At 37.1% G+C, this 27,285-nt stretch overlaps 1 protein-coding gene across 1 annotated transcript; it reads right to left on the bottom strand.

Annotated features, from left to right (window-relative positions):
* Positions 1-296: 296 nt before the first annotated feature.
* On the bottom strand, positions 297-26,479 carry LOC145571849 (beta-amyrin synthase 1-like). Its single transcript, XM_081630885.1, has 18 exons — positions 26,269-26,479; positions 20,244-20,429; positions 20,060-20,149; positions 17,379-17,576; positions 17,154-17,238; positions 16,855-17,021; positions 6,636-6,827; positions 6,428-6,541; positions 6,164-6,286; positions 3,435-3,557; positions 3,204-3,302; positions 2,137-2,193; positions 1,977-2,023; positions 1,688-1,831; positions 1,329-1,506; positions 921-998; positions 557-640; positions 297-422 (listed from the first exon to the last, which is right to left on the bottom strand). The coding sequence occupies exons 1-18, from the start codon at positions 26,467-26,469 to the stop codon at positions 297-299; spliced, it is 2,292 nt and encodes a 763-aa protein (XP_081487011.1). The 5' UTR covers positions 26,470-26,479.
* Between the last annotated feature and the right edge of the window lie 806 nt (positions 26,480-27,285).

Here is a 27,285-nt window from a genome sequence, read left to right as displayed (position 1 = left end):
ATATTTACCTATAATATAAATAAATAATATAAAAGTGCATAAATTTAAGGAGAGAGAAAGATGAACACTCATTATTATATCTGTACACGTGGAAGAATATAAATGTAAGAAATTACATATGAGGTAAGAACGTAAACAAACAATTTGAAGGGCTTATAGATCCGTGTACTATTCATAAGCGCAATCTCTTACTTTTTAAGGTAGGGAGGGATACTAATTACTAAATAAAAAAATTTATTGTTTGGCAAAGTTATTGTAACATTAATATCAATGTTGCTAGGAATAAATAAACTTGATTAGGCAGCGTTGATAGAAGGTAATGGAACACGCTTTCTGTATTCTGCAAGTGCCCACAATGGAAATATACTCCTGTACATTGGATAATGTAACATGCAATTCCTCAAGAACACCCCTGTTATTTCCTGTTTTTAAATCACAAGAGTAAAATTAAGTTAATTAACATAAGAATAATATATTGTAATTAAATAATTAATATGTAACTTGCGAAATAACAAAATTTAAATTTATGATTTTCGTAGGAGATTGATTATGTTACCTGCTGAGGAAAATCACCATTTTTGAGTTGTGAGTTGATCAAAAGCTTTGCTGCACGATGTAGAGGAGTTGGATCCCTCTCCGCCTATAATGTTGAAGTGTTGATTAGGAAATTTGAATAAATTAATGTAATTGTTTGTTTTACACAATTATATATAAGATGAAAAAACAAAAATGGAATTAAAAGGCAAGTGTAGTCTTAAGGATTATTTGTCTATATAATCCGGTGTTAAGAGCCAAGTAAAAATATAATAGTTGTGAAGTTGAACGACACGTGAATTGTCATTAATTCGCAAAATTAATATGGAGTATATATTAAAGTATGAAGAGCTAGGTTTGGTGTATTAATAGAATTATGAAAATACCTGTCCAGCATGAAGTAGACCCATTAAAGCCCATGCGGTTTGAACCAAATTGGACTTTCCTTCTATTGGCACAAATTCCTGTGGTTTACCAATCAAAATCCTTAATTAAATATCAAATTAACGAATGAAAAAAAAAAAGAACAAAGTATTGAATTGTGTTATCAAGTACAAACGAACTATTAACTCTTTACAAACAGGTGTGCAATTGTAAAATAAGGCAGGGGTTTAGCATGAAGGTCGCAACACCTCGTCTTAGTGTGACACAATGCTAGCACACCGAGCCCTATATGAATTCTATGGGCTGTTTTATATATATGTGCAAAGACACATCCGTTTAAGTAGCGAGCTTTAAACTAACAACGTGACAACTAATTTGCATTGGACGTAGTTACAAGGTTAATAACATACCTTTTTGGGACATGAAATATAACTCTCACCCCATCCACCATCCTCTTTTTGTGTAGCAAGCAAAAATTCGACACCCTTCCTAACAGCAACACAATTATAGTACGTTTTACCAGCAGCTGCCAGCCCTCTAAGAGCAAACCATGTCCCATATATGAAGCAAATTCCCCATTTTCCATACCTGCGTATCATTTGTGCTATTAATCAGATTAAATTTATCTATAAGAAAGCGTACACAATGTGCACAAACATTAAATGGATATGTTCTATATACATACATTAATACACAAATGGTATGTATAGCTAGATTTATTAATATGTGTATAGTATTTTCGTAATCAAGTTTCATCATAACAACATACCATCCTCCATTGGGATGTTGGGTGTTCTCAAGGTACCGGACTGCATTTACGATGAAATCGTCGATCTCGTTCTTCCTGTGGTCTGGGTATAACTTCTTGAACATAACTATTCCTTGAATTGCTGAACCCGTGCATTCTACATAACTATTATAATTCTTTTCTATTAGTTATCTACTAATCGATTAAAAAAGAGAAAAAAAAATCACTTTATAATAATGAAAGAAAAATAAACTCATAATAATAGTGTAGAAATTAAAATGTAAATTACAGATTTACAGGTGATACTCACTCATATTCAATGACAATGCCTTCAAAAAATTCTGTTGGGTTTAAAATCTGGAGATTGTACAAATAAATTTATATCAAGATAGATCATATTTAATGATTGGAAAATTTATCAACATTGTTAGTACTTGGATCAATCAGTTGCATGAAAATAACGTACTCACCTCCAACCATTCTTGAGCCCCTGACGGTTCCCAAGCAGCTACCCCACCAATTTTACTCTGAGAATAATTAAAATAAATAATTAATATATAAAAAATTGATGCCTACATAATTTTTACTCCGTACTGTTTTTACTGCTTACTCCGTAGTAAACTAGTAACATCGATTTTTTTTTCTTTTTTTTTTTAAGGACTAGTAACATTGAATTGTTATGCATTTGCTATTGTAAAAAAAAAAAAGTAACATTGAATAATGGCATAGCTCACTTCAGAAAAACAATACTACTCCACCCATTTTTAAATACTTGCTCCATTTCTCCATGCACGGTGTTTTAAAAGAAATTGGAGAAAGTAATGAAATATGGAGGTAGTGGAGTAGGTGTGAGAATAAAAAAAATTATAAAAAGCAAAAGTAGTGGAGAGAATTGGAGGAGAAAGAACATGAAACTAATAAATATGATTAATGGTGGATCCAATTGGTGAAAGAAATTAATTAAATATTGTAAAAGCTTTCCAAATAAGAAAATGAAGCAAGTATTTAAAAACGGCCGAAAAAGGAAAGTGGGAGCAAGTATTTAAAAACGGAGGGAGTAATATTTTGTGAGGTAGTGTAACGTTCTGGTTGTTGGCCACTTGGCCGTGATTTAAATGCTGATATTTTTTAAGTAGCTTTTAGAATTTTGACAATAGACAAAAATAGTGATATGTATGCTAGTATTTTAAGCCTTTAAGATACCTTTTAGATATCGAGGAAGTATTTTGGAAAAAGTTTAGATATGTAACTATTGTAAGTAAATTAAAAGTTAAGCTGTGTGATAGACTGACAGTTAATTATAAAACTGCCAATATGCCATATTACATTGTTAAACCCTTGGTCAATATCAATCAAATTAATTACGGTTATACTGAATAGAATATAACAGTGGCAGATCTAGAAATTTGAAAATAGGGTCCAAAATTTTTTTAACTTATATAACCCAAAAAATTGGATCGAAAATTCTTGACGTTAATACTATTAATTACGGTTATACTGAGTAGAATATAGAGTAACAATAGCAATGAATCTTTACCTGTAGAGAAAGCACAACATTGACAGAATCATAAAGTCGCTCAGGGTCCATCTTTTCTCCAACGATCTCCGGGGGTAATGTTGAAAACATTAGACAACACTATATTTTATAGAAGAAACGCAAGGTTGTTATATAACTAAGTAAACATCCTAATGTATAAAACTATAAATTAAATTTTGTATAAATTATAATTTACTAGTATTACTTGAATTGTTTAGGGGTCATACGTACCGTGAGGCCTTCAGCTGTACTATCAGAGACTTGCCAACCGTGATCTTGATCAGAGAATGTCCATGATCCCTTGGAGATATGGCGGTACATAGATTTGAAGTCGCCCGACGGATTGTCCTTAACCTATTTTATACAATACATAAACATGAACAACATTAGCTACTTTTGTAAAAAAAAAAAAAAAAAGAACAACATTAGCTAAGTCGTACGTATCATCAATCAATCAATTACATAATACAAAAGGCGAAATTTAGAGGGACACTTGTCAACATATTATTAAAAGTTTTCCCTCCAAAATTACTTGCTATGAAAATTCATTGTTACAGAAAAAGAAGGTATCTACAATTGTCCCTAAATTATGACATTTATTTGTACAAAATAAATTAAACTTGTTTAAATCAAATAACTCATTATAAATATTACATGTGTTTAATTATAGTCTTTCGCATATTTCTAATTTTTAAAAATATATTTCATACTTTTTAATATTAGGTGAATCTATTCATAATTTTTGTACTGTACCATTATTTTTGGTCAAATTTATTGTTGTTATAAATATTTAGCGAACGTGCATTGCACAAGGATTAATCTAGTATTTACTAAAAACTTAAAAAGTTTATGGTGGTTAATTGAAATATGACTACCATAATGTTTTACGAGTAATGATTATACAATTTACAGTAACTTTTTGGTGCAGCAGGCCACACCATGCTGCAAGGATTACCCGAGTTTTTTTATTAGGGGTTATTCGAGTTTCTTTTGTTAGGGGTTACTCGGTCAGGGGTTACTTGAGAGGCTTGGACAGGGGTTACTCGAGGGGTTCACTCGGTCAAGGGTTACTCGAGGGGTTACTCGGTCATGGGTTACTCGGTTAGGGGTTATTCGGTCAAGGGTTACTCGAGTTACACGATTAGGGATTATTCGAGTAATGCGGTCAGGGGTTACTTAAGGAGTTCGGTCAGGGTCACTTAAGGGTTTAGTCAGGGGTTAATTAAGGGGTTACTCAGTCAGGGGTTACTTAATGGGTTACTCAGTCAGTAGCTACTTGAGGGGTTACTCGATCAGGGGTTACTAGAGGGGTTCGGTAATGGATTACTCAATGGGTTACTTGAGGGGTTACTCGGTCAAGAACTACTTGAGGGGTTACTCGATCAGGGGTTACTCGAGGGGTTCGGTTATGGATTACTCAATTAGTTAATTACTCGGTCAGGGGTTACTTGAGGGGTTATTCGGTCAAGAGTAACTAAAGTAACCCCTGACCGAGTAACTTGAGTAACCACGATAACTTGAGTAACCCCTGATCGAGTAGTCCCCGACCGAGAAACTCGAGTATAGTACGTAACCCCGGCAACTCGAGTAACCCGTGACCAAGAAACTCGAGTAACCCCGGCAACTCGAGTAATCTCTGAACGAGAAACTCGAGTAACCCCGAAAACTCAAGTAACTCCTGATCGAAAAACCCGGGTAACTCATGCTGCACAGAACAACAGGCCGCATACAAAAATTTGTGTACAATTTATATTTGACTATTTCTTTTCCTCCAAATAATAAATTAAATTTCTGTATTTTTGGTATAAAATATTATTATCAATAATTTTTTATTTATCCAATTTTTAGTTTCATTTATTTAATTTTTCTATTTTATAAAATCTCAAAATATATATATATTTTTTATGATAGATTAAAGTTTTCAAAAAATATATTTGTATTGTAGATTTTAGAAGACTTAGGGCTTATTCTATTCGGTTTAATTTCATTTCAGTTCAGTTCCTAATTTCCTTATCTCATAAAATATTCATTTCAGCTATATTTAGTTCAGTTCAGTTCAGCTCCAATCAAATCAGTTCAGTTCAGTTCAATGAATCAGAACACGCCCTAATAGTATCCATATTTTAACAAGTGAACCGATCATATTGTTTTATTAATCAAATGTTATGGTTGTCATATTATAAATTTTAAATGACCATTGTAAAAATATCAGTAGAGACCACTATAAAATATCAGTTTTTATTCACTGAAAATTTTGGCAGGGATAGATTAGATCTTCCGCGCGCTATATAAAAAATTTTGGGCAACTTAGGAAATTTTGTGGGAATCAACGTTGAATAAAGTTGGAAGGTTGAACAAGCTGATGGGATGAAGTCAATGACTTCATTCGTTGGGTGGCCTGGCAACATGTCATGTTTAATGTTTTTAGGTGTGTTCCATCACTTCCATGCATTCACCTGATTTTGTACCTTTTTTTTTTTTTTTTTTTGATAACACCTGATTTTGTACCTCAGTACCTGTAATATATTGAAGTTTTGCTCGTCTAAACATTTGAACTCATGATAAATGTGCTTTATCAGGTAGCTTTTATGTTTTAGAATATGATAATATTGGCATCAAATATATTTGTGGTTAATCACTTAACTCTTTATTCCGTATTGTGGCTAATTATATACATTATCAACAATAGGCTTAGAATCAAGTCGTTTTACAATAAATATTTCTAGAACTCAATATTTTGTAATAGTCATTTTACCAGCATCATCGTCAGTAGTTCTATTGCACAATTACACAACATCTATCGTATATTCGTATCTATCATCTATATGCAAATAGCTTTATGCAGATAGGTATAGCGCATTAGAGCCAACTGCAGAAGAGCTTACCAGATTGCGCGCCTGATGTTCGTAGGGAGCCACTGTTACACATGAAAATTTCACTTGACAATAGAAAAGAATTACCTGTGACTCTTTAATGAAGAAGTGGCCTTTCTTAAGAGCAGGTCCAATTTCATCGAGGCTAAGATTTGAAGCTAGCAATGCTTGGACAGAAAACAAACAATCCCATCCTTGACTTCCAAAACTCTGCATTTTTTTTATATTTATAACGTTTCATTTTTTTTTAGATTAGTAATGATCATGTAACATAATTTTGGAGAATTAATTTTTAATTTCATGTACATGTATAATCTGTATATTCCATAAAATCTCTTTGATGGTAATTACCTGCATTTTCAACCCATCTTCAGCAATCCAAATGTAATCTGGGACTCTAGCGAGGTGTTTTTTGTAATGATCCCCTTTAGGGTTTTCCACCCAACAGGCTAACATACATAAAACCTACAATGTTTAATTTATATCTTAAGTACTAATTTTATCTATAATCACACCCATGCTACTTGTACATTAATTATAAGTATGTTTCGATTGATACCTTCATAACACATCCCATGGTTATGTAACGACTGTTCTCATCTTCGTAATGAATATGTTCCATTGTAACCTCGAGTGCCTTCTTTCGAATCAACTTGTTGAATGGCCAACGAGTAAGGAGAGGCTCCGTAAAGATGTAAAGAGCGTCCCACATTAAATCTTGAATCAATGGATGAGGATAATAGAGATCCTCCTATTATTTATAAATGGCCATAGTAATTAGTTAGTTTATGGAAATTTTGCAAAAAACCACAATTTATAAGTGATTTTTTTGAAAGAAACCACCTTATAATTTTTTTTCGCAATAACACACCTAATCAATTTTTTTTTTTTGCAATATCACACCTTTGGTCGGAAAAGAGGGTTTGACCCTGTTTTTTTTAGCGTTGACTCGAGCACGTGCGAGGCACGTGACCTCTTAAAACCACTTTCCAACTATGCGACCCACCCGAACGGTGGTGGTGGGGTGGGTAAGGTGGTTTCGGTGGGGTAGTTAAGGAGGCTTCAGTGGCATACTGGTGGTTGGCGTAGTTGGAGAGTGGTTTTAAGAGGTCACATGCCTCGCATGTGGTTAGTTCAACGCCAGAAAACAGGGTCAAACCCTCTTTTCCGGCCAAAGGTGTGTCATTGCAAAAAAAAATTTGATTAAGGTGTGTCATTGTAAAAAAAATTGATTAAGGTATGCCATTGCAAAAAAAAATTATAATGTGAATTCTTGCAAAATATTTCTTATAAAAGGTGGTTTTTGCAAAATTTCCTTAGTTTACTAAGAATAAGTTACACAAAAAATTTACGAATATATTGTGTTTCGGATGAAAACAATGGGACCTAGCTGAAGGTCCGATGAGGTGGTGAAGACTGGATTCGGTCCAAGTTATGTTGGGCCGAAGGTTTCCTGCACAGCAAACACACGTAAACTAGCCTCGGGGGTATTGCCGAGGAAGGCCCCTCCGATGCTAAAGTCAGTACAATGTGTAGAAAGAAAGCTATGCAAGAGAATTAATTGCTTGAGGCTTTTTTGTGTTTTTTTTAGAATAATGAAACATTGATGGCTTTTATACCTTGGCATATATGAGAGATGTGGGCCTGGGCCCAATTGACTTGCCTTGAGAACTGATCTTGACTTTAGCATGGGCTGGAGAGTTGAACCTTGACCTTGGGCTTTGGATTGGATCATTTAATGACTAGGCCCAATTGGACTAAATTGGACCCAAACAACTTGCCCCCCAGACCCGATTTGGAAGAATGACGGGTCGGGTTTGATTAACCAGAAAAAGGAGGGAAGTAAATGATTTAATTAATCCAAAAATTTGAATTTAAACCGCAATTAGTGAAATAATGACGGTTAAATGGATAATGGAGGAAGTTGGACGGATAATGGGTCATCAGATTACGGGAAACGTGTTTAACGGTTACTTAATGAGGAATTAAAGAGCAATTTTAAGCGTGAACCTCTTAAAATTCCCATTTCTGGAAATAAAACCAAAAGATACGCACTCTTTCCTCATTTCTTCACCCACACGAAATTGAACCCCGCAAGAGAACCCCTGAATCCGTATCGAAACTTCGCTGAATCCCCGAGGAATAAGCTTAGAAACCGAAATTCATCATTCCGAACTAGTAGATCGGCGAATTCCGCTTCAGATAAAGGTAATTTCCTCTGATTTTTGCTTGATTTTCTTCAGATTTGAAGTTTTTTTTTTTTGACTGAGTTGTGCCTTTGCTTTTCAGTTTGTGCACAATCAGACTCTCACTGTAGAGCTGATCGATTCCCTACAAGATAGGGTTGATGAGGCTGAGCATGCCCAGAAGGTGGCTCTTGAAGAGCTGAAGCTTGCCAAGCTGAAGCAGGCAGCAGCCGAAGAGAGGCAGAAGGAAGGAGAAGAATATGAGAGGAAGGCCGCTGAAGCCCTCCAGACCTTCTGCACTGCCATGGAAGAGGAGGTTTTTCCCCCGCTGATAGAAGGGGAGAACTTCCTCCGAGACCACTTGGGAGTGGACGTCACTAAATTCAAGGCTGTCATTGAAAGCCGAATCAGGGACGGAGCTATTGCACAAGCTGAGGTGCAGCAAAGATTAGAAGCTTCAGAAGCCAGTAGGATGGATGCTGAAGAGAAGCTCCAGGCCCAGAACGTCCAACTCTCAGAAGCTGCTGCTGCTGCTGATGCTGAGAGAGCCAAGCTTCAAGAGGCTGAGGATCAGCTAAGGGCCATAAATGATGAGCTGGCTTAGCTGAAGGCCGAAACTTCAGAGGTTCAGCAAGAGCTGAACAAGCAGAAAAGTGCTTCCTCTAAGCTCACTGAAGAGCTGAATCAATCCAAGAAAAGCTTGGAGGAGGTACAGAAGAAGCTGGCAGATGCTGAGGCCCTGCTCAAGACCCGTATTTACACTCAAGAAGAGTATGAGATGGGATTTACGAACGGGCTCAGAGTGTGCCGAAGACTCTGTCTCCATGCTGAGCCAAATCTGGACTGGTCCAAATGTGCTGAGTGGATCCAGAATTCAGAAGATCCCCACATGAAGTTCCCAACTCCAGCCGAAGCTGAGATTCTTGCAGCTGAGGAAGCTGAGGAAGAAGCAGAGAGGGAACTCGAAGAGAGGGAGGCTCAGCAGGGTGCACGGCCTGCTTCATCTGCTGCTGGGGCTGAAGCCAGCATTGCTGATCAGTCTGATCCTCAGGCTGAAGCATAGGAAATCGGGCAGTCGTCTTCAGAATCTTGCGGTTCATCGTGCGCTCAACTTTAGACTTGCCGCTTCTGAATTATTTTTTTGCCTTGTATTCTTTTGCTTCAGCTTGCCTTGATGTACAAACTGCTTTATTGCTTTTGCGTGTACCTCGGCAGCTGTTATTTTCCGTTTGTGGACGGCTGCCGATTTTTTATTTGAACATCTGAATTTGTAGCTCATTTTCTGAGCATTATTCTCATTAATCTGATGCTTTTTCTTCAACTGCTTTGCCTTATTTTGAATGCTTTACTCTTTCTGAATTTGATCAATTGTAGCAAAATTTGCTAAGTACAAAGCTTTCAGCTGAAGACTTTGCTGAAGATGAACTTGCACTGACAGTGCTCCTTGCCCCCCCAGTAATCTGAAGATCCAAGTCTTTGGATTACTGAGTTGGGTTTTAATCCTTCAGAAAAAGCTAGCTGAATAAAAATGGATATCTGAGACACAGGGCCAACTGAAGGCAATGTCTCAGATAGTGGCCCTCTGGGATACAAGGCTCAGTTAAGGCAGTACCTCAGATTTGTCCATAGAGTCTTGGGGAACAAGTCTTACTGAAGCTAAGCCTCAGCTGAAAGACTGGAGTTCCTTCAAAAGACAAATTTGTCAGCCATCTAGAACCCAGTTACCCGAAGGCGAAGGTTCCAGATGAGGCTGAGATAAAAAACTTTAATAGTTGTTGTCATGCTTGATTTTCTGTCTATCTATAAAAATGGATACCCGAAACACAAGGCCAACTGAAGGCAATGTCTCGGATAACGGCTTTCTGGGATACGGGGCTCAGTTAAGGCAATATCCCAGATTTGTCCATGGACTCATTGTCTTTGGAGAACAAGTCTTACTGAAGTCGAACTTCAGCTGAAAGACCAGGGTTCTTTAAAAAGACGAGCTTGTCAGCAATCTGAAACCCAGTTACCCGAAGGCGAAGGTTTCAGACAAGGCTGAATAAAAGCCCTTAAAGAGTAGATAGCAAAATGAAAACTTGAAAGCATGAAATGTTGCAAAATGTTGTGGAAATGGTGGCTCTGAGGCCTTTCATTAACAATTCAAAATGTACTTACAAAGATTTTTCGCCCCGAAGGGTTTATACATGATATTTCTTAAGCACATCAGCATTCCAATGATTTTTCAGCTCAGTTCCATCCAACTGCCGAAGTCGGTATGTCCCTGGCTGAAGCTCGTCATAAATTTCGTAGGGTCCCTCCCATGCAGCTGAGAGTTTCCCATGGATTCGGCTTTTCTGAACTGCAGCAGCATTCCGAAGGACAAGGTCTCCAATTTTGAGAGGCCTTGCATGGACCCTTCGGTTGTAAAATTTGCTGATTCTCTGCTTGTAAGCGGCCATTTTGTCTCGGGCTGAGTCTCTTACTTCGTCGAGGAAATCAAGGGATTCCTTCATAAGTTGTTCGTTCTCAGCCGAGAAGTGGTGCACTCTTAAACTTTCAGAACCGATCTCCACTGGTAGGACGGCTTCGGCACCATACACCAGCTCAAAAGGTGAATAGCCCGTTGCCTCTTTTTCGGTTGTCCGAAGTGACCAGAGGGTTCCTGGAAGCTCCTCTATCCACTTGGACTTTTGATCTTCAACCCTTTTCTTCAAAGCGTTGAGGATCTGCTTGTTTGCAGCTTCGGCTTGGCCATTACTTTGTGGATGACACACTGCTGAATATGCCAATTTGATGCCGAATTGATCTGTGTACCGCCTCAGCGGTAGGTTATCAAATTGCCTCCCATGATCAAAGACAAAAACCTTCGGAATACCAAAGTGAGTAATAATATTCTGCCAGATAAATTTCCTGACGGTTTGCTCTGTGATATTCGAGGCTGCTTCAGCCTCAATCCATTTGCTGAAATAGTCAATGCCGACTATTAACCATCTTTTTTGGTAAGGTGCATTTGGAAAAGGTCCCAAAATATCCAGCCCCCACTGGGCAAATGGGAGCGGATTGAGGATCGGCTGAAGGTCTCTAGCTGGCTGATGGATGACTGGTGCGAATTTTTGACATTTCTCGCATTTTCTGACCAGCTCCTTAGCGTCTGAGATCATGGTGGGCCAGTAATATCCGGCCCTCAAAGCCTTATGGGCTAGGGTCCTTCCCCCGATGTGGTTCCCACAGATGCCGAGGTGAATTTCCCGAAGGATGTAATCTGCATCTGTTGGTCCCACGCATTTCAGCAACGGGGCTGAGAAGGATTTTTTCAGAAGCCCTCCTCTGAAGACGATGAACCTTGAGCTAGTTCTCTTCAGTTTGGAAGCCAAAATTCTGTCTTCGGGAATTTCTCCCCGAAGCTTGAAAGCTAGGATGGGATCCATCCAGCTGGGCTCTGGGTCGGCGCAACACACTTCAGGTGCTTCGTCGACACTTCTTTCTCGGCGCACTTCCACATACACAGATCTGTTCAGCTCAGTAAGAGTTGAACTGGCAAGCTTGGAGAGTGCGTCGGCCTGAGCATTCTGACCCCTTGGGATCAGTTGAACTTCAAAAGTTCTCAGTTTCGCAATAGTTGCTTTGATCTTTGCGAGATAGGCTACCATTGAGGGCTCTTTGGCCTCGTATTCGCCTCGGATCTGATTTGCGACCAACTGAGAGTCTGTCTTTAGACAGACATGATCGACTTCCAATGAGATACACAATTCTAGGCCGGCGATTGCTGCCTCATATTCAGCTTCATTATTCGAAGACTTGAAAGAAAATTTGAGTGCATACTCAAAAGATTTGCCTTCGGGAGAGGTTATAACTACCCCTGCCCCCGAACCATTTACGGTGGAGGATCCATCCGTGAAAACGGTCCAGATTTTATTTTCATCGTCTAACGTCTCTTGGTACGAGCATTCGGCCAAGAAGTCCGCTAGAGCTTGAGCCTTGATGGCTGTTCTCGGCTGGTAGCTGATGCTGAACTCAGTGAGTTCAAAAGCCCATTTGGCCAACCTACCGGATTTTTCGACTTTGCCGAGAACTTTTTCCAGCGGCTGATCAGTTAAGACCACTATCTGATGGCAATCAAAATAGGGCCTCAGCTTCCGAGCAGCTACCACTACTGCGAAGGCAACTTTTTCAAGTAGAGGGTAGCGAGTCTCGGCATCCGTCAGAGTGTGATTGACGAAGTAGATCGGTTGCTGAATTTTGTTTTCCTCTTTCAGCAGCACTGCACTGATAGTGGCTGGGCTGACAGCCACGTATAAGTACAAAGTCTCTCCCTCTACTGGGCTTGCCAATGTTGGGAGCTGAGCCAGATGCTCTCGAAGCTGCTGAAAGGCTTTTCTTTGCTCTTCTTCCCAAACGAGCTCCTTTGTTTTTGGGAGTTTCAGGGCTTTGAAGAAAGGTAACCCCTTGTCCGAAGCTCTAGAAATGAACCTCGAGAGAGCTGCCATTCTTCCGGTGAGCCGCTGAACATCCCTTTTTGTTTTCGGCTCGGGAAGATCTAGAGCTGCTTTGACTTTGGAGGGATTGGCATCAATCCCCCTTTTGCTGACCATGAATCCCAGGAATTTTCCTGACTTCACGCCGAAGACACACTTCTTCGGATTCAGCTTCATCTGATGCTCTCTTAAGGTGGCGAAGGTTTCGGCCAGGTCCTTAACATGGTCCTCAGATTTTTTGCTTTTGACGATTGAATCGTCCACATAGACTTCCATGTTTCGGCCTTTTTGATCGGCAAAAACCTGATCCACCAGCCTTTGATAAGTTGCCCCCGCATTTTTCAATCCGAAGGGCATCATTTTGTAATTGTACACCCCGGCGTTCGTGACGAATGCCGTCTTTGCTCGGTCGTCGGGGTGCATGAAGATCTGATGATACCCCGAGAATGCGTCCATGAAACTAAGCAAGGCATGGCCACTTGTCGAGTCGACTAGCTGATCGATTCTCGGCAAGGGATAAAAGTCCTTCGGACAAGCCTTATTTAGGTCCGTGAAGTCAACGCACATTCTCCAAGTACCATTGGCCTTCTGAACCATCACCACATTTGCCAGCCATTCTGGATACTGACAAGGTTCGATGAAACCTGCATCCAGTAACTTTTTGACTTCGGCTGCGATGTCTCGGTTCTTATTTGCGGAGTAGTTCCGCTTCTTTTGCTTAACTGGCCGACATGTGGGGTCGACGTTAAGCTTATGGGAGATGAGGTCTGGACTTATCCCGGGCATATCGGCTGCCGAGAAAGCAAACACATCTCTATTGTCCCGGAGGAGCTGAATAAGTTCACAACGGGTGTTCGGATCAAGGTCCATCCCGATTGTTACACATTTGTCAGCGTCTCCTTCAGACAATTCGACCGTTTCGGTCTGCTGGTCCAGCTCCATAGCAGCGGGGCCGGACTCTTCATTATCTGGCCTGCTGTCTATGTCAGCAGGTGTCCCAGACTTTTTCTTCGGCTGGCTCTCTGAGTCTTTCGGCTCAGATGAAGAGCTTGCCTTTTCTTTTTCTGACCCTTTTTCTTTGGGTACAGAACCTTGTGCCGAAGCACTTAGACCTTTCGGCTTCTTCGTGCTCGGCTCTTTTTCTTTCTCCTCTTCATCCTCGTCATCGTCCTCTGGACGACTAGGGGATGGCTTGAGGTAGTTGCACCTTCGGGCCTCCGTTTGGCTGCCCTGGATCCTTTCGGGGAAGCCGCCGTCTGAAACGTACATCATCAGCTGATGATAAGTTGAGACGACTCCCTGGATCTCGTGAATTATGGGTCTCCCCAAAATCACGTTGTACACTGAAGGAGCATCAATGACCAAGAATTCGGTCATGACGTTCCTAGCTGCTTCGTCGCAGCCGATGGTGACAGGAAGTAGAACCTTCCCGTCTGGAAAAGTTGAAGCCCCATTGAATCCGGATACTGGGTAGGATACCGGCGTGAGGTGCTTGGGCTTCAGCTTAATTTGATCGTAGGCCTTTCGGAACAAAATATTTGCCCCGCTACCACCGTCAACTAAGACTTTGCTGACGTCATGGTTGGCCACCGTGGCGATGATCACCAACGGGTCTTCGTGAGGGTACGTCACCCCCCGACAGTCAGCGGCTGTGAACGTCATGTTCGGCACCGGTGACTGGGGTGGCTGTATATCAGCATGATTCACCTGATGGGTCAAAGCCCTGAGGTGACGTTTGTGCTCCCTCCGAGAACATAGTCCTCCCGAGATAACATGAATTGGGGGGAACTTTCCCTCCGCAGTTTTGCTGTTCTTTCGGGGGAAATCGATCTCCTGCCGAGAGTCCTTTTCGGACCTCTCTGCTTCTTTTTTCTCGCGGTGATCCGCGATGTATTTTTTCAAGTACCTCTTCGGACCATATTTTCGATTTGGTCCTTCAGCTGGATACATTCTTCAGTGTTGTGTCCCGCTGATTCGTGGAACTCGCACCACTGATTTTTATTTTTGCGCTGATACCACTCTGGGAGCGGTCTCGGCTTTCTGTAACTCTGCTCCTCTTTTGTCACGCTGTAGATCTTAGCGCGCGGAAGAGAGAGCGGAGTGTAGGATTCGTATCTGCCCGCGAAAGGAGCAGATTTTTCCTTCTTCGACTCGTTGGCCGAAGATTGTTCCGAGGCTTTCGCCTTTCCCTTTGTCTTCTGGCCTTGGCCTTCGGACGAGGGCGCTTGTTTTTGTTTCCCTCCCCCAGACTGGGGTTGGGTTTTTGTTTTGTTCCACTCTTCGGCTCGGATGTACTTGTCCGAGGCATTCAATGCTTCCTCCAGGGTCTGAGGTGAATTCATGACCATGAAGTCAGAGAACGGCCCAGTTCTGAGGCCGTGCTGAAGAGCGAAAACTGCCAGCCCTTGGTCCAGCTGAGAAATGCTGGATGACTCGTTGCTGAAGCGAGTCAGGTAGTCTCGGAGGCTTTCAGACTCCCCCTGCTGCAGGCCCATCAGCTCTGCAGTAGTCTTCTCTCGGCGATTGGCCGTGGAAAACTTGCTCTTAAACTTGGAGGACAGATCGTCCCACCCAGTTATCGAGCCTTCCTTTACTCCTTTGGAGATCCACGATTGTGCGACCCCCTTGAGAGTGGTTGGGAAATATTTGCACCAAGTCGCTTCGGACCTGGGGCAAAGATGCATGTGGGCCTCGTACGAGGCAATGTGGTCCTTCGGATCCGAAGTCCCATCATAAGTAATGTGCGACGGGATTTTTACCGTCGGCACATGGGCTTCCAATATCCACTGCTCGAATGGGGAACTGGAAGGTAGCATCACAGCCTTTCCCTTGTTCCCAGCCGAAGGGACCGCGCTTCGCCCTCTCAGAGAGGTAGAAGTGGTTTTCGTCCCTGGCTGGGAGGTCCGGGCCTCGGCTGCAGGGTAAGAGAGGCGGCTATGCACGCTCCGTTCCCTACCGCCGAGACGGTCGTGAATGCTTCGGCGAGCAGTTTCTGGCCGAGAGGCTGAACTGCTGCTTTTGTGGGTTCGGCTCGTGGTGAGCTGAATTGAGGAGTTCCTGAAGAAGTGAGAGTTCCTGTTCCTCTCCCTCTCGGTTCTCCAAGTGTCCTCTTCCCACTCGCCGAGCTCCTTGAAGGAGGAGAGCTTCCCCCCCTCCTGGCCGATGTTCCTCCGCTGATTTCTGGTTTGCGGAGGAGTTCGGTCACGCGGAGGTGGCATGCTCTGGCCCTTCATGGCTTCCATGAGGGCCGCTAGGGCTCTCACTACCTCCTCAGAATTGAGTCCCGTCAAGGGTGTCCTCGGCTGAGAGCGGGAGTTCGAGCGAATGCTCCGGGATTGGCTCCGGGCATGAGATTGAGTCCTTTGAATGGACTGGTCGTCGTCATTCGGCCGAGGTGGACTCGGTTGATGATTGGACTGGATAATAGGAGATTCGGATCTCTCCCTAGACTCCTCACGAGAGTAGGGTCCCGCGGAGGGGCTCCTATCCCGGGGAGGAGATTGGCTAGAAGCGGGGCGTTCTAGGGGGCCCCCTCCTAGTGACTTTCGGCGCTTTCTCATAGGAGAGGCACCGTCATTTTTGTTCTTGCGATTCTTAGCCATTGGAACTAAGATTGATGTAGAACGAGCGAAATTGGCTTAAAGATTTTTTGAAAGTCTTCCCCACAGACGGCGCCAAATTGTTTCGGATGAAAACAATGGGACCTAGCTGAAGGTCCGATGAGGTGGTGAAGACTTGATTCGGTCCAAGTTATGTTGGGCCGAAGGTTTCCTGCACAGCAAACACACGTAAACTAGCCTCGGGGGTATTGCCGAGGAAGGCCCCTCCGATGCTAAAGTCAGTACAATGTGTAGAAAGAAAGCTATGCAAGAGAATTAATTGCTTGAGGCTTTTTTGTGTTTTTTTTAGAATAATGAAACATTGATGGCTTTTATACCTTGGCATATATGAGAGATGTGGGCCTGGGCCCAATTGACTTGCCTTGAGAACTGATCTTGACTTTAGCATGGGCTGGAGAGTTGAACCTTGACCTTGGGCTTTGGATTGGATCATTTAATGACTAGGCCCAATTGGACTAAATTGGACCCAAACATATTGAATATCATGCATAAAAGGCCAAGCCATATAATCCTACCGGTGCACACAAATGACGCATTTTCTTCCAATTAATCCGTTCAAAGGGTTCGTTGTAAAGCTCTTCTCTAAGTTGCTTAATGAGAGGTGTTATTGGACCTATGAACCTCTTCCCATACAAGTATGACATTGGCATATAAACCATTCGACAGTAGCACCACATTTTTGCTGCATAACATCAAATTTTGGTACAGAAATCGTCAAGAAATTAATTTTTATTTATAATCACTAGCTAGCAGTAAACATCACGTGTTACGGAGTACAAGATATATATCTAGCACGAATCCTGAAACTTAATACCCGGATGCATAGGGAGGAAAGACGGAAGGATCCAGAACTCAGGCGGTATTGGATTACTTCCACACCAATCAAATAAGCCGAGTATCTAAAATGGTAGAAATATGTTTTAGTTGTTGTAAGTCACACATATTAGTATATGAATCACACATATTAAAAAATGGTCAAGTTATGACTTATGTGAAAGAATAATATATACGTAGTATTTATATGACTTGCTTGACTTACACAAAGCCAAGTTTTTCCCCAAGAAGGGATATGAGTAACGCTACCATGGTCAAGGATCCATTTACGAGCCCTAGGACAAGCGTTGTCATCGCCCTCATCAGGTCCGATTCCAAGCATTCGCAAACAAATGTAGTTGAGTGCAGTACAGAACATGGTACTGTGTCCTTCAATATGCAGTCCCCAACCTCCATCTTCATTCTATTATAATAAATTATTATATGATCTGTCCATTATTTTCTTAACAAATTAAATTTAGAAAATTTTAACTTTTACCATCTGCATAAAACGAAAAATTTACTTTTACCACCTCCATAAAAAAAGGTATTATTTTATCACCACATAAAAAAATGGAACTTGGCTTTTACCACCAATCACCGTAAACTAACGGATTCTGTCCATAAATCCGTTAGTAGGGTCTATCATGCAGGGCCGTCTTAATCATTTTAGGGGCAATTAGTATTATGTGCACCGTGGTGCACCTAGACGGCTATACTTTTGAACACTTAGTAAAAAAATTGAACACTTAGTAAAAAAAATGAACACTTACTAAAAAAAATATGAACATGTCACAAAAACTGAACAAACATGCAATTTTTATGTTCATATTTTATAAAGAAATGTTCATTTTGTATACAGTATATGTTCAGTTTATATTAATAAACTATAGAATTATTACGAGTTAAACAAACTTTTTTCAAAATTTGTCTGACTTGTAATAATTCAAAATTTGCGATTGTTCAGATTTTTTTACTAAATGTTCAAAATTTGTTATTACTCATATTTTTACTAAATGTTCAAAAGTATAGACATGGTGCATTGCGATTGTTCAGATTTTTTTTTACTAAATGTTACAAATTTGCGACGTTCAAATTATTTTACTAATTGTTTAAAATTCGCGATTGTTCATATTTTTTTTTACTAAATGTTCAAAAGTATATGCATGATGCATTGCGATTGTTCAGATTTTTTAATTAGAAGTTCGAAATTTGCGATGTTCAAATGTTTTACTACATGTTCAAAAATTGCAATTGTTCAGATTTTTTTACTAAATGTTCAAAAGTATAGGCGAGGTGCACCTATTTGGTGCATCTATTTCTAGGTGCACCATGGTGCATCTTAAAATTTGCAATTTTAGGGGCCCTATTCTAAACATAGAAATTTGGCCCTTGTAAATAATGAAGTATTACCTCTAATTTTTTTTATGTGTAAATTTAGAGTATTATTTAAGAGATAAAATTTTTAAAATTCAAAGGTAATTTTTTTCTCCAATTATCTGAATATAATATATATCATAGATGAAATAATTAACCATTTTAAACAAAACCAATAACTCAGGGCTTGTTTGACATCATTTTTGGTTTTTAGTTTCCTGGTTTTTTAAAACCAAAAACAGGAAACAAGGGAAAGGTGTTTCCACTTTTCTGTTGTCAGTTTTCAAAATTATCATGATTTTAATAAGTTTAAATAATTTTTGATTCATTATGGGACATATATTATATACTTTTATAAAACAAAAAAACAGAAAACCATAGATGCCAAACGAACCCTCAGCTTATTTAAATTATAAATAATATGATTAGCATCCCAATACAATCTAATTTTCTAAAACTTCAAACTAATTTAAAAGTGTTCCTCTTTGAGGTTGAGTTAGACCTTCCATTTTTCTTCTTTCTCATAAGTTTATCATTCTAAACACATACGAAGTACTTTCTTTTGGGAAGCATAAATTTTTTTTTTTAAAAAAAAATGCAATAGTGTAAGTAATTAAAAAAACAATTCACCCAAAAAACAACAAATTATGCAATTAATCTAATAATTGAAAGTGCAAAAAGGATTTAAAGAACTTGCAACTCTAATTGCCGTAACTCACTTTAGCAATTCCATGGCTGACTATGAGCAATTATTTTGGTCCTTCTTATTAACCCCTTATACCCACTTAATATTATGAATCTTAATTTTTTTTTTAATTCTCAAAAATAATTTGAGTATGATAATAACACTGGTTAATTGGAGAAGATCGAGATTGAAAATGAATTTATAGGGGTGAAAAGTTCAATCTTTTGATAAACAAACATTAAGCGATTTTATTGTACAAAACACGAAATTTAATTTGGAAAATCGAAAATTTGGAAGTAAACCAATAAATTAAATGGGAAATTAGGAAAGAAGATTGAAGATTATAGGAAACTAAAGGGATTTGGGAGCAATTTTCGAGATACCGCGGTACAAGAATGTAGATAATTGTGGGAGTAAATGAAGGATTGAAGGAGGAAGATAAGCAGCTTTCCCTCTTTCACGTGAAAATAAGAGTCAAATTTATTTATTTTTTACCTTAAGAGCTGGGCTCAGCACAAATGGGTCCTTTAAATTTCCGGGCCCTTAGCTGGCCCTGCTACTATGTCCACATGTCACCATATAATTATTGGGTAAATTTTTTAAAAAAGAACATAATCCAATAATGTAGTGACACGTGGACATAGTAGGCCCCACTAACGGGATTTATGGATGAAATCCGTTAGTTGACGCTCTTGGCGGTAATTGATGGTAAAAATCAACTTTTTTTTTTTTAGGGAAAAATACAACTTTTTATTATAGAAGTGGTAAAAGCAATTTTCATTTTTTGCCGGCAGTAAAAGTCAAAATTTCCTTAAATTTATTTCCATGTTCAAACCAACACCGACTTGATGATAATAGATGTTACGAAGAATTTCTCTACGATGCTCTGGCCCGAAAACAGAATTTAGATCCCCTGTAATGTATAAGCAGAAAACCTGCATGACATTACATGTTTATGTACATGTTATTTGGTTATTACATTATAACTCTTGAAAACTTCGTTATAAAATGATGGAATTACCGACTAACCAAGGGAGGAAGGAAAAATTGAGGGCCAGCAATTTCAGCAGGCCAATGGCCTTGGTCAGACTGCAGGGCAGTGAATACATTCACTGCTCTCTTTAGTGTTGTCGTCGCGGTTTCGTATGTGATCTCCTCCCCTTCTTCCGCCTTCACTTGAGTTATTGTTTGCTTGAAGTTTTTCTCCCTTAGGAACTGTATATGGTTCAAATGATCAATCGCATAATTAGTGGTTATTAAATAATTAATGTTCTAGCTTAATGTTACATAGATGTAGTTACATCATCGCAAACCAACGAAATTTTGCTGCATGCAAGCCCGACACGGCCCAACACAATGTAATGTGGATCTTAGCCGTGCACGGGTCAACCTTTTGAACATTCAACTCAGCACGGCCTGACATGTTACTCATGGGCTGAGCCATGGGTCAGGCCTAACTAACCCCAAAGAACGTGGGTTCGGCAGGCTAGAGTCTAGGATCAATTTTATACTTCCTCTGTTTTTTTATAGTTGTAACACTTCTCTTTTCTCGCTTGTCGAGGCATGTTTTGAATCGTTAATATCTTTAATTACCAATTTGTAAAAATTATAAATTTTAGATATTAAAATTGTACTAATAGATACAAATCTAACAAAATCTCACATGACTATTTTTATTTATGTATAAATCGTTAAAGCTAGTCAAAGTGAAACACATGAATAGTATAAAAGTCAAATTGTTGCAACTATTAAAAAACAGAGGAAGTAACTATTACTAATATAACAACCGATGACACCATCTCTTTCCCTAAATGTACACGTGTCAAGTTGTGGTAAAAAAATCCCCGCCTAAAATATATATGATGTCATTAATTTTTATTTTTATATTTTTGTTATTTTATAAAATTTTAATCACCTGTATGTATCACTAATAGTCCTATTCTTTTTTTTAAATGCATGTGTAATTTTCATTTTTTTATTTGTAATTTGAAATTTTAGTATATTAACTATTATTATTATTATTATTATTATTATTATTATTACTAGATGTAAGCCCGTGCGATGCACGGTTCTAGTAAATCATTTTATTTAATTTAAAATTTTGTATATTTATGAAGATCATTCATTAAATATATGGATATAATTCCTAATATCATAAGATAACTTTTTAATTTTAACACTAAAGCTATCTTTTGTTGTTTTATTTATTTTATTATGTGACGCTTAAATTTAAAATCCCAAACCTTATTCACTAATTTTGATTATGTGACAATTTAAATTTTTAATTTAAAAAAGAAATGACAAATCTCGTTTTTTTATTGATCAAAATAAGTCTTTTGCCTATGCGTTTATTTAATATACTCGTTCTGTTAAAATGTTAGTCTACTTTATAATTGTTTAACTATTAAAATTATAGGAAATTAGTCCTATGAGATTTAGTTTTATTCGTCTCGATGAGTACATTATAAAAATCAAACTTTTGTAATATTTGCTAGGGAGAGATTAAAGATATTTGTGATCAAAAATTTAATTCTTAAATCTTATTCGTCACTTTTGCTTAAGTGGCGAGTAAATTTTTTAATTCTAAAATAAATTATTAATCTAATTTTTCATTGGTCGAAATAATACCTTTTCTTATGTGGCGCGCCAAATGCTCCCGAAAAATGCCTACTTTATTTATATATATATTAGATTATTATTATTATTATTATTATTATTATTATTAAGGGTATAAAAAAAGTTCAATACTAACCATTTAAATCCCTCATAAAAATTATTTTTTGATTTTGATCGATAATGATATGAATTATATTGTATAACTAGTATATCACATGTGCAATGCACGTTTCTCTAATAATATTCATTATTATCTCGCATAAAACTTAAATTAATATAATATAAGAATAACAAATAATAACCATAAAAAATTCAAGATACGAACCACTCAAAAGGATAAAATTAAATGATGGGGATTTTTTGTGTGGTTGGCCACACCATGTGGTGATCGAGTAACCCCTAACCGAGTAACCCCTTAACTAAGTCCTGACCGAACCCCTCAAGTAACCCCTGACCGAGTAACCCCTCGAGTAACCCTTGACCGAGTAACTTCTCAAGTAACCCCTGACCGAGTAACCCCTCGAGTAACCCTTGACCGAGTAACTTCTCAAGTAACCCCTAACTCCTGACCGAGTAACCCCTAACTGAATAACCACTTGAGTAACCCCTGACCGAGTAACCCCTCAAGTAACCCATGACTGAGTTACCCCACAAATAACCCCTAACCGAGGACCCCTGACCGAACCCCTCGAGTAATCCCTGACCGAGTAACTCGCGTAACCCTGCGGTGTGACCAACCACATATAAAAAATTGCCTTAGAGATATACCGTTGATAATCACAATTTATGCTCACCATTATAGAATGATATATAATATGGATATAAGAAAATACTACACTTATTTAATCATAATTATTAGATATTTAAAATCAATGATAGATTCATATACAAGTACTATATGCCTAAACATTCTCTTATTTCCTTCCCATATATCTTTTCTTTATTATGTTTTTTGAAGTATATTTTTTGTTTATTACTCTTTATGACATTCTACTTTCTAGTGCATGCTTTTTTGACAATTAATAATAATATATATACCTGTATACAGTTACTTATACTTCCTCCATTTCTTAATACTTGCACACACTCTTTTTCACGGTATTTAAGAAAAGTGGGTCTCATGTGATTTAAAATATACTTAAAATGGAGGAGAGAGATTGTTAATAGTATAATTTAGTGGGCCATGAGATTATAATAAGAGTGATAGTACAACTTTTGACATAAAATACTTTCAATTATAGTGTGTTGCAAACTTGCAACTATTGTGACATTTCCATTTTACGAAAGTGTTGCAACTAAAATGAAACGGAGAAAGTATATGATAACATTTTTTTTTGGTGTATTATAGCATATACATTATTATTACTATTAATGTAATAAGATCACTATTCAGAATCTTGCTCTATAATTTATACACAACTAATTATTACTAGCTAAAAAAATTCTTTAGATTGCATGTTAATAAATTGCAATAAACTTAAGAATTACTATAAATAGTAATTAGGCGAAAAAAAATTCATTGTAAGAATGACATGTGTCAAGTTTTAGAGGATTGTATAGCATATTTTCAATAATCTAGCTTATAATCAATCTAGATAATTGATGTAAATATCAACTTGTGATATTTACGGGTCAAGATTTTTACATAAATATCAAGTTTAGAATAACTCATGCGATAGTATTGAAGCCACATGTGAATTTGATATTTTCAATACAAGTTCACATGTGTAAATATTTATTTATGTAAATGAAGTTTACAATAAATCATTTGTAGGTATCAAGTCTAAGGAAAATAATGAAAATATTCTTTACATACGATAAAAAAAATTTATATTTTTTTTGGCATAAAATATTATATAAGATCAATTAATACTATTCTAATATTTACAAACTGATATTTTTCTTATATATATTATGCATAATATTTATAGGAAATAGAAGGTCTTTAAAAATTTAGTGAATAACTGCTTTATTTAGGATCACAGAAAAGAGCGGGAAAATTTTTAATATCATAGTGACACGTGGAGCTTTTGCCTGGAGTTAGACATGTTAATAATACGACATGTCACTCTATGCTAAATCAGATAATAGTGAAAAAATTAAATGGACACATATATAAGAGAAGTAAAAAAATGCACTTTATTCTTACATATCACTCGTGACGACATATACAAATTCTACAATGCGTTTTCTATGTGACTGAAACACTGTGTGACCGCTTGTAAAAAGACATATAGTAACCCCTATGACACCAACAAATTAACCCCTAATATACTAACAGATTATAGTAGCCTCTTATCATACTTATTGAATAAGTCTTAAATAACGTACAAATAAAGTAACCCTTACAACAGTGACAGAGTAACCATTATAACACTTACTAAAAAGTAAGGCTTATATCACTTATTGAGTAACCTCTATAACACTAACATAACCAACTAACCCTATGGTGGCTAACCACACATATACCCGACCCCCTTTGTCTTAAAATAATAACTGACAATCAAACTTTGCATACATGTCGGTAGAATAGTTTGACCTAATTTTTATATAATTAATAATCAATAAAAAATTATAAATTTTTTAATCATGAAACCTTATATATATTAATATCTATTTTACAACTTATTTCATGATAAAATATGTATTTATTACATTTATAAAAAAACTACTATGAAAGTTAAAATTATAAATAGTAGAAAATTAGCAAAGTCATTATAATTGATTCACAATTTAATGTACGTATACTAATAAGGATAGCAAAAATATACTATACAAAATAAGAGCATATACTCTCTTTGAATTACGCAATCTAAACTCTAAAGTCAACTGATATATATGGACTAAATGTATGCTGAATATCCGTGAATAATATTGATTGAGAAACAATATTAAGCAAGTCAAGGATATTATCTTAGAATTTCCTTAATAATAAGATCTTTTACAATTGTACAAAAAAAACCTAAAAAACTAAAATAGGGACACGTGTCAGCTTTGGAGCTAGTGTCCTCTATTTTAGTATAGTATATAGATAGATTGTAAAAATATTTATTATACTTGAAATTAAAACTTTACAAACTTGTTGTTTCAAAGTAAAAATAAAAATAAAAAAAAACTTCAAAAACTTGTTTAATATTTTATTTAGCCAAACCCTAGTTCCCAATTATTATATATATTGTATAACTAAAAGCAAGTTTATAATCAATGTTAGATCATGTAAATTATTTAGTGTATATTATTAGTTAGTATTTTCCTAATTAATGTATCCATAACCTTAACCCTAGCTAGTATACGTGCTTGTATATATAATGATATTTAATTAATGAAAAAGTGACAAATTAGAGAGGAAATAGAATAGAATGGCTTGTTTATTATTCATCAACAAGTTAAGTATTTATACAAAACCTAAACTCATAAGATAGAAAATAATATTCCTAGAAGATATACTAGCATAACCATAAACCTTAAACATATAATCTCTAAATAATATCTTGATATAAATAAACCTAAATATATTATTCTCTTAATGATATCTATGGAAAATATATCACACATATATTTTCTAATATCTCATATCTCTAACAAAACAAATATTCTCTAAATCATGAAACAAGGTAAAAAATGATGAGCAAGTTTGGCCCTCCGATCCATGCGGAAGGGATAGCATGTGTCTATCTGCTTTAAAGTGGAGTTTGGAGTGTGGCCTTCGCTCGGTAACTATCTTCACCAACTCAGCGGTGTTAGTTCACTCCCTACTACTCCGTACATAAGAAAAGGGAAAGTACGGAGACGCATTGGACGATAGACGGTATCAAAAGAATAGGCCGTGCATTCCAACACTGTGCTAATTTGAAAGTCAACAGGGAAGAAGTTAATATATCAAGCTCACCTTATTGCTAACTAGTGTCGGCTTCAACGTTGCTCGGTTTTATCTTCTATTACCTTTTAGATAAGTAAATAAGATAATTTTAGGATAAATAAGTTCAGATAAGTTGTGATAAGGGTTAATTAGGGCTACTAAGTTTAATTTATAATTAAAATAATTTGTAGCTGCCGTTATATTGAATATAGTGACCCCTAATTTTAACATAGTGTGATTTTTATTATTTATATTGGCCATTTAACTTTTTATAGCCTGGCTTTTATTTCAACATAATAATATTTATTTTAATATAGTGACCTTTTTTTTTATTAATAAAACAATCATATTGTCTCTCTAATGTTGGTGGTCTACTGGTCCAAAATAAATTAGTGTAAACTAGGTCCATTTAAGAATTTATAGTTCTAATAAGGGCTAATAAGTTCAGATAATATCAGATAAGTTCAAATAAGTAAAAATCGGGTGAACACCCTTATTTTCTTATTTTATGTTCAGCTAGCTGTTGTGAAAAAAAAAATAAAAAAAATCTCAATCTTATCATCAAACTAGAAAATGTACCTGAAGACGCCATAAAATATCTCTACATGGCTTAACTTCAAACCGATTGTTATAGAAGTTACGACGTGCTTCCTCCACCTCTTCCCTCTCCTGGGGTGTGCCATAGTTGGGATCAAACTCCCAAATTTGACGTCCAACAAAATTATTAGTACTGTATAAGTAAGGGTCATTTGCACCTTCTCCTACCTTTAACCTCCACATTTTATGATCCCAATTTTAGTACGATCTCCTGAGCAAAGTTTATTTATAAATCACTTTGTCAGTGACCCAACTATGGATTTGGTATAGATTATATACATACACTATAAAACTTTATATAAAACTTAAATTGATAAATGATACTCGTAATTCGTTTTATATAACGCAATTACGCAAACGTGCATTTTGTAAGCTTATACTTTGTACAAAGTATATCTAAATCATTCCCTTTATTATTCCGCCTCAACTAACTACTTGACTTTGTAATTCAAGACTACTGACTAGTGACTATTAAGTACTCCGTCCATAGTATTCATTCAATGCAAAAACCACAATTTTTTCATGCTTTTGTACCTAAAGTTATTGAAAATTGATTTTGGCACACCCTTATGTGAGAACTGAGAAGAGCATAGAAAATTGTGCTCTCGCATAAAGGTGTGCCGAAATCAATTTTAGTGTGCCAAAATCATTTCCCAAAGTTATTAGCTACTCTCTTTGTTTCAAAATAATTTCTCATATATTTATTTTATTTTTAAACTAGATTATCTCCGTGCGATGCACGGTTTTAATAAAACAAATTATAGTATAGAACTTGTATATACAATGAATCTTTTCAATTTTGTCATAAATTCATTGGAAAGAGATTTCTCAAAAGAAATACAGTTTGAAAATTTCAAGAAATTTCTGGACGTTTGAATATTGGTGTGAAGGAGTTTAGGAGAGGGAATGATAGATCTTTAAATCAAAAGAAAGGAATACAATTGCTATTCAATTTACTATACTTCGTTTTCTATATTAAAGTTGTTGACAGAACTTACT

The sequence above is a fragment of the Chenopodium album genome, chromosome 12 (assembly GCF_948465745.1).
Source record: "Chenopodium album chromosome 12, dcCheAlbu1.1, whole genome shotgun sequence".
NCBI lineage: Eukaryota > Viridiplantae > Streptophyta > Magnoliopsida > Caryophyllales > Amaranthaceae > Chenopodium > Chenopodium album.
This window is presented reverse-complemented; position numbering and strand designations above follow the sequence as displayed.

Bases quoted from the DNA above. Each gene is read 5' to 3' on its own strand.
- LOC145571849 (XM_081630885.1), bottom strand. From the start codon at position 26,469: ATGTGGAGGTTAAAGGTAGGAGAAGGTGCAAATGACCCTTACTTATAC. The intron at 6,828-16,854 runs GTAGGATTATAT...TATAAATAATAG, and splicing joins TGCGTCATTTGTGTGCACCG to GAGGATCTCTATTATCCTCA. The intron at 423-556 runs GTAACATAATCA...ATTTAAAAACAG, and splicing joins ATGGTGATTTTCCTCAGCAG to GAAATAACAGGGGTGTTCTT.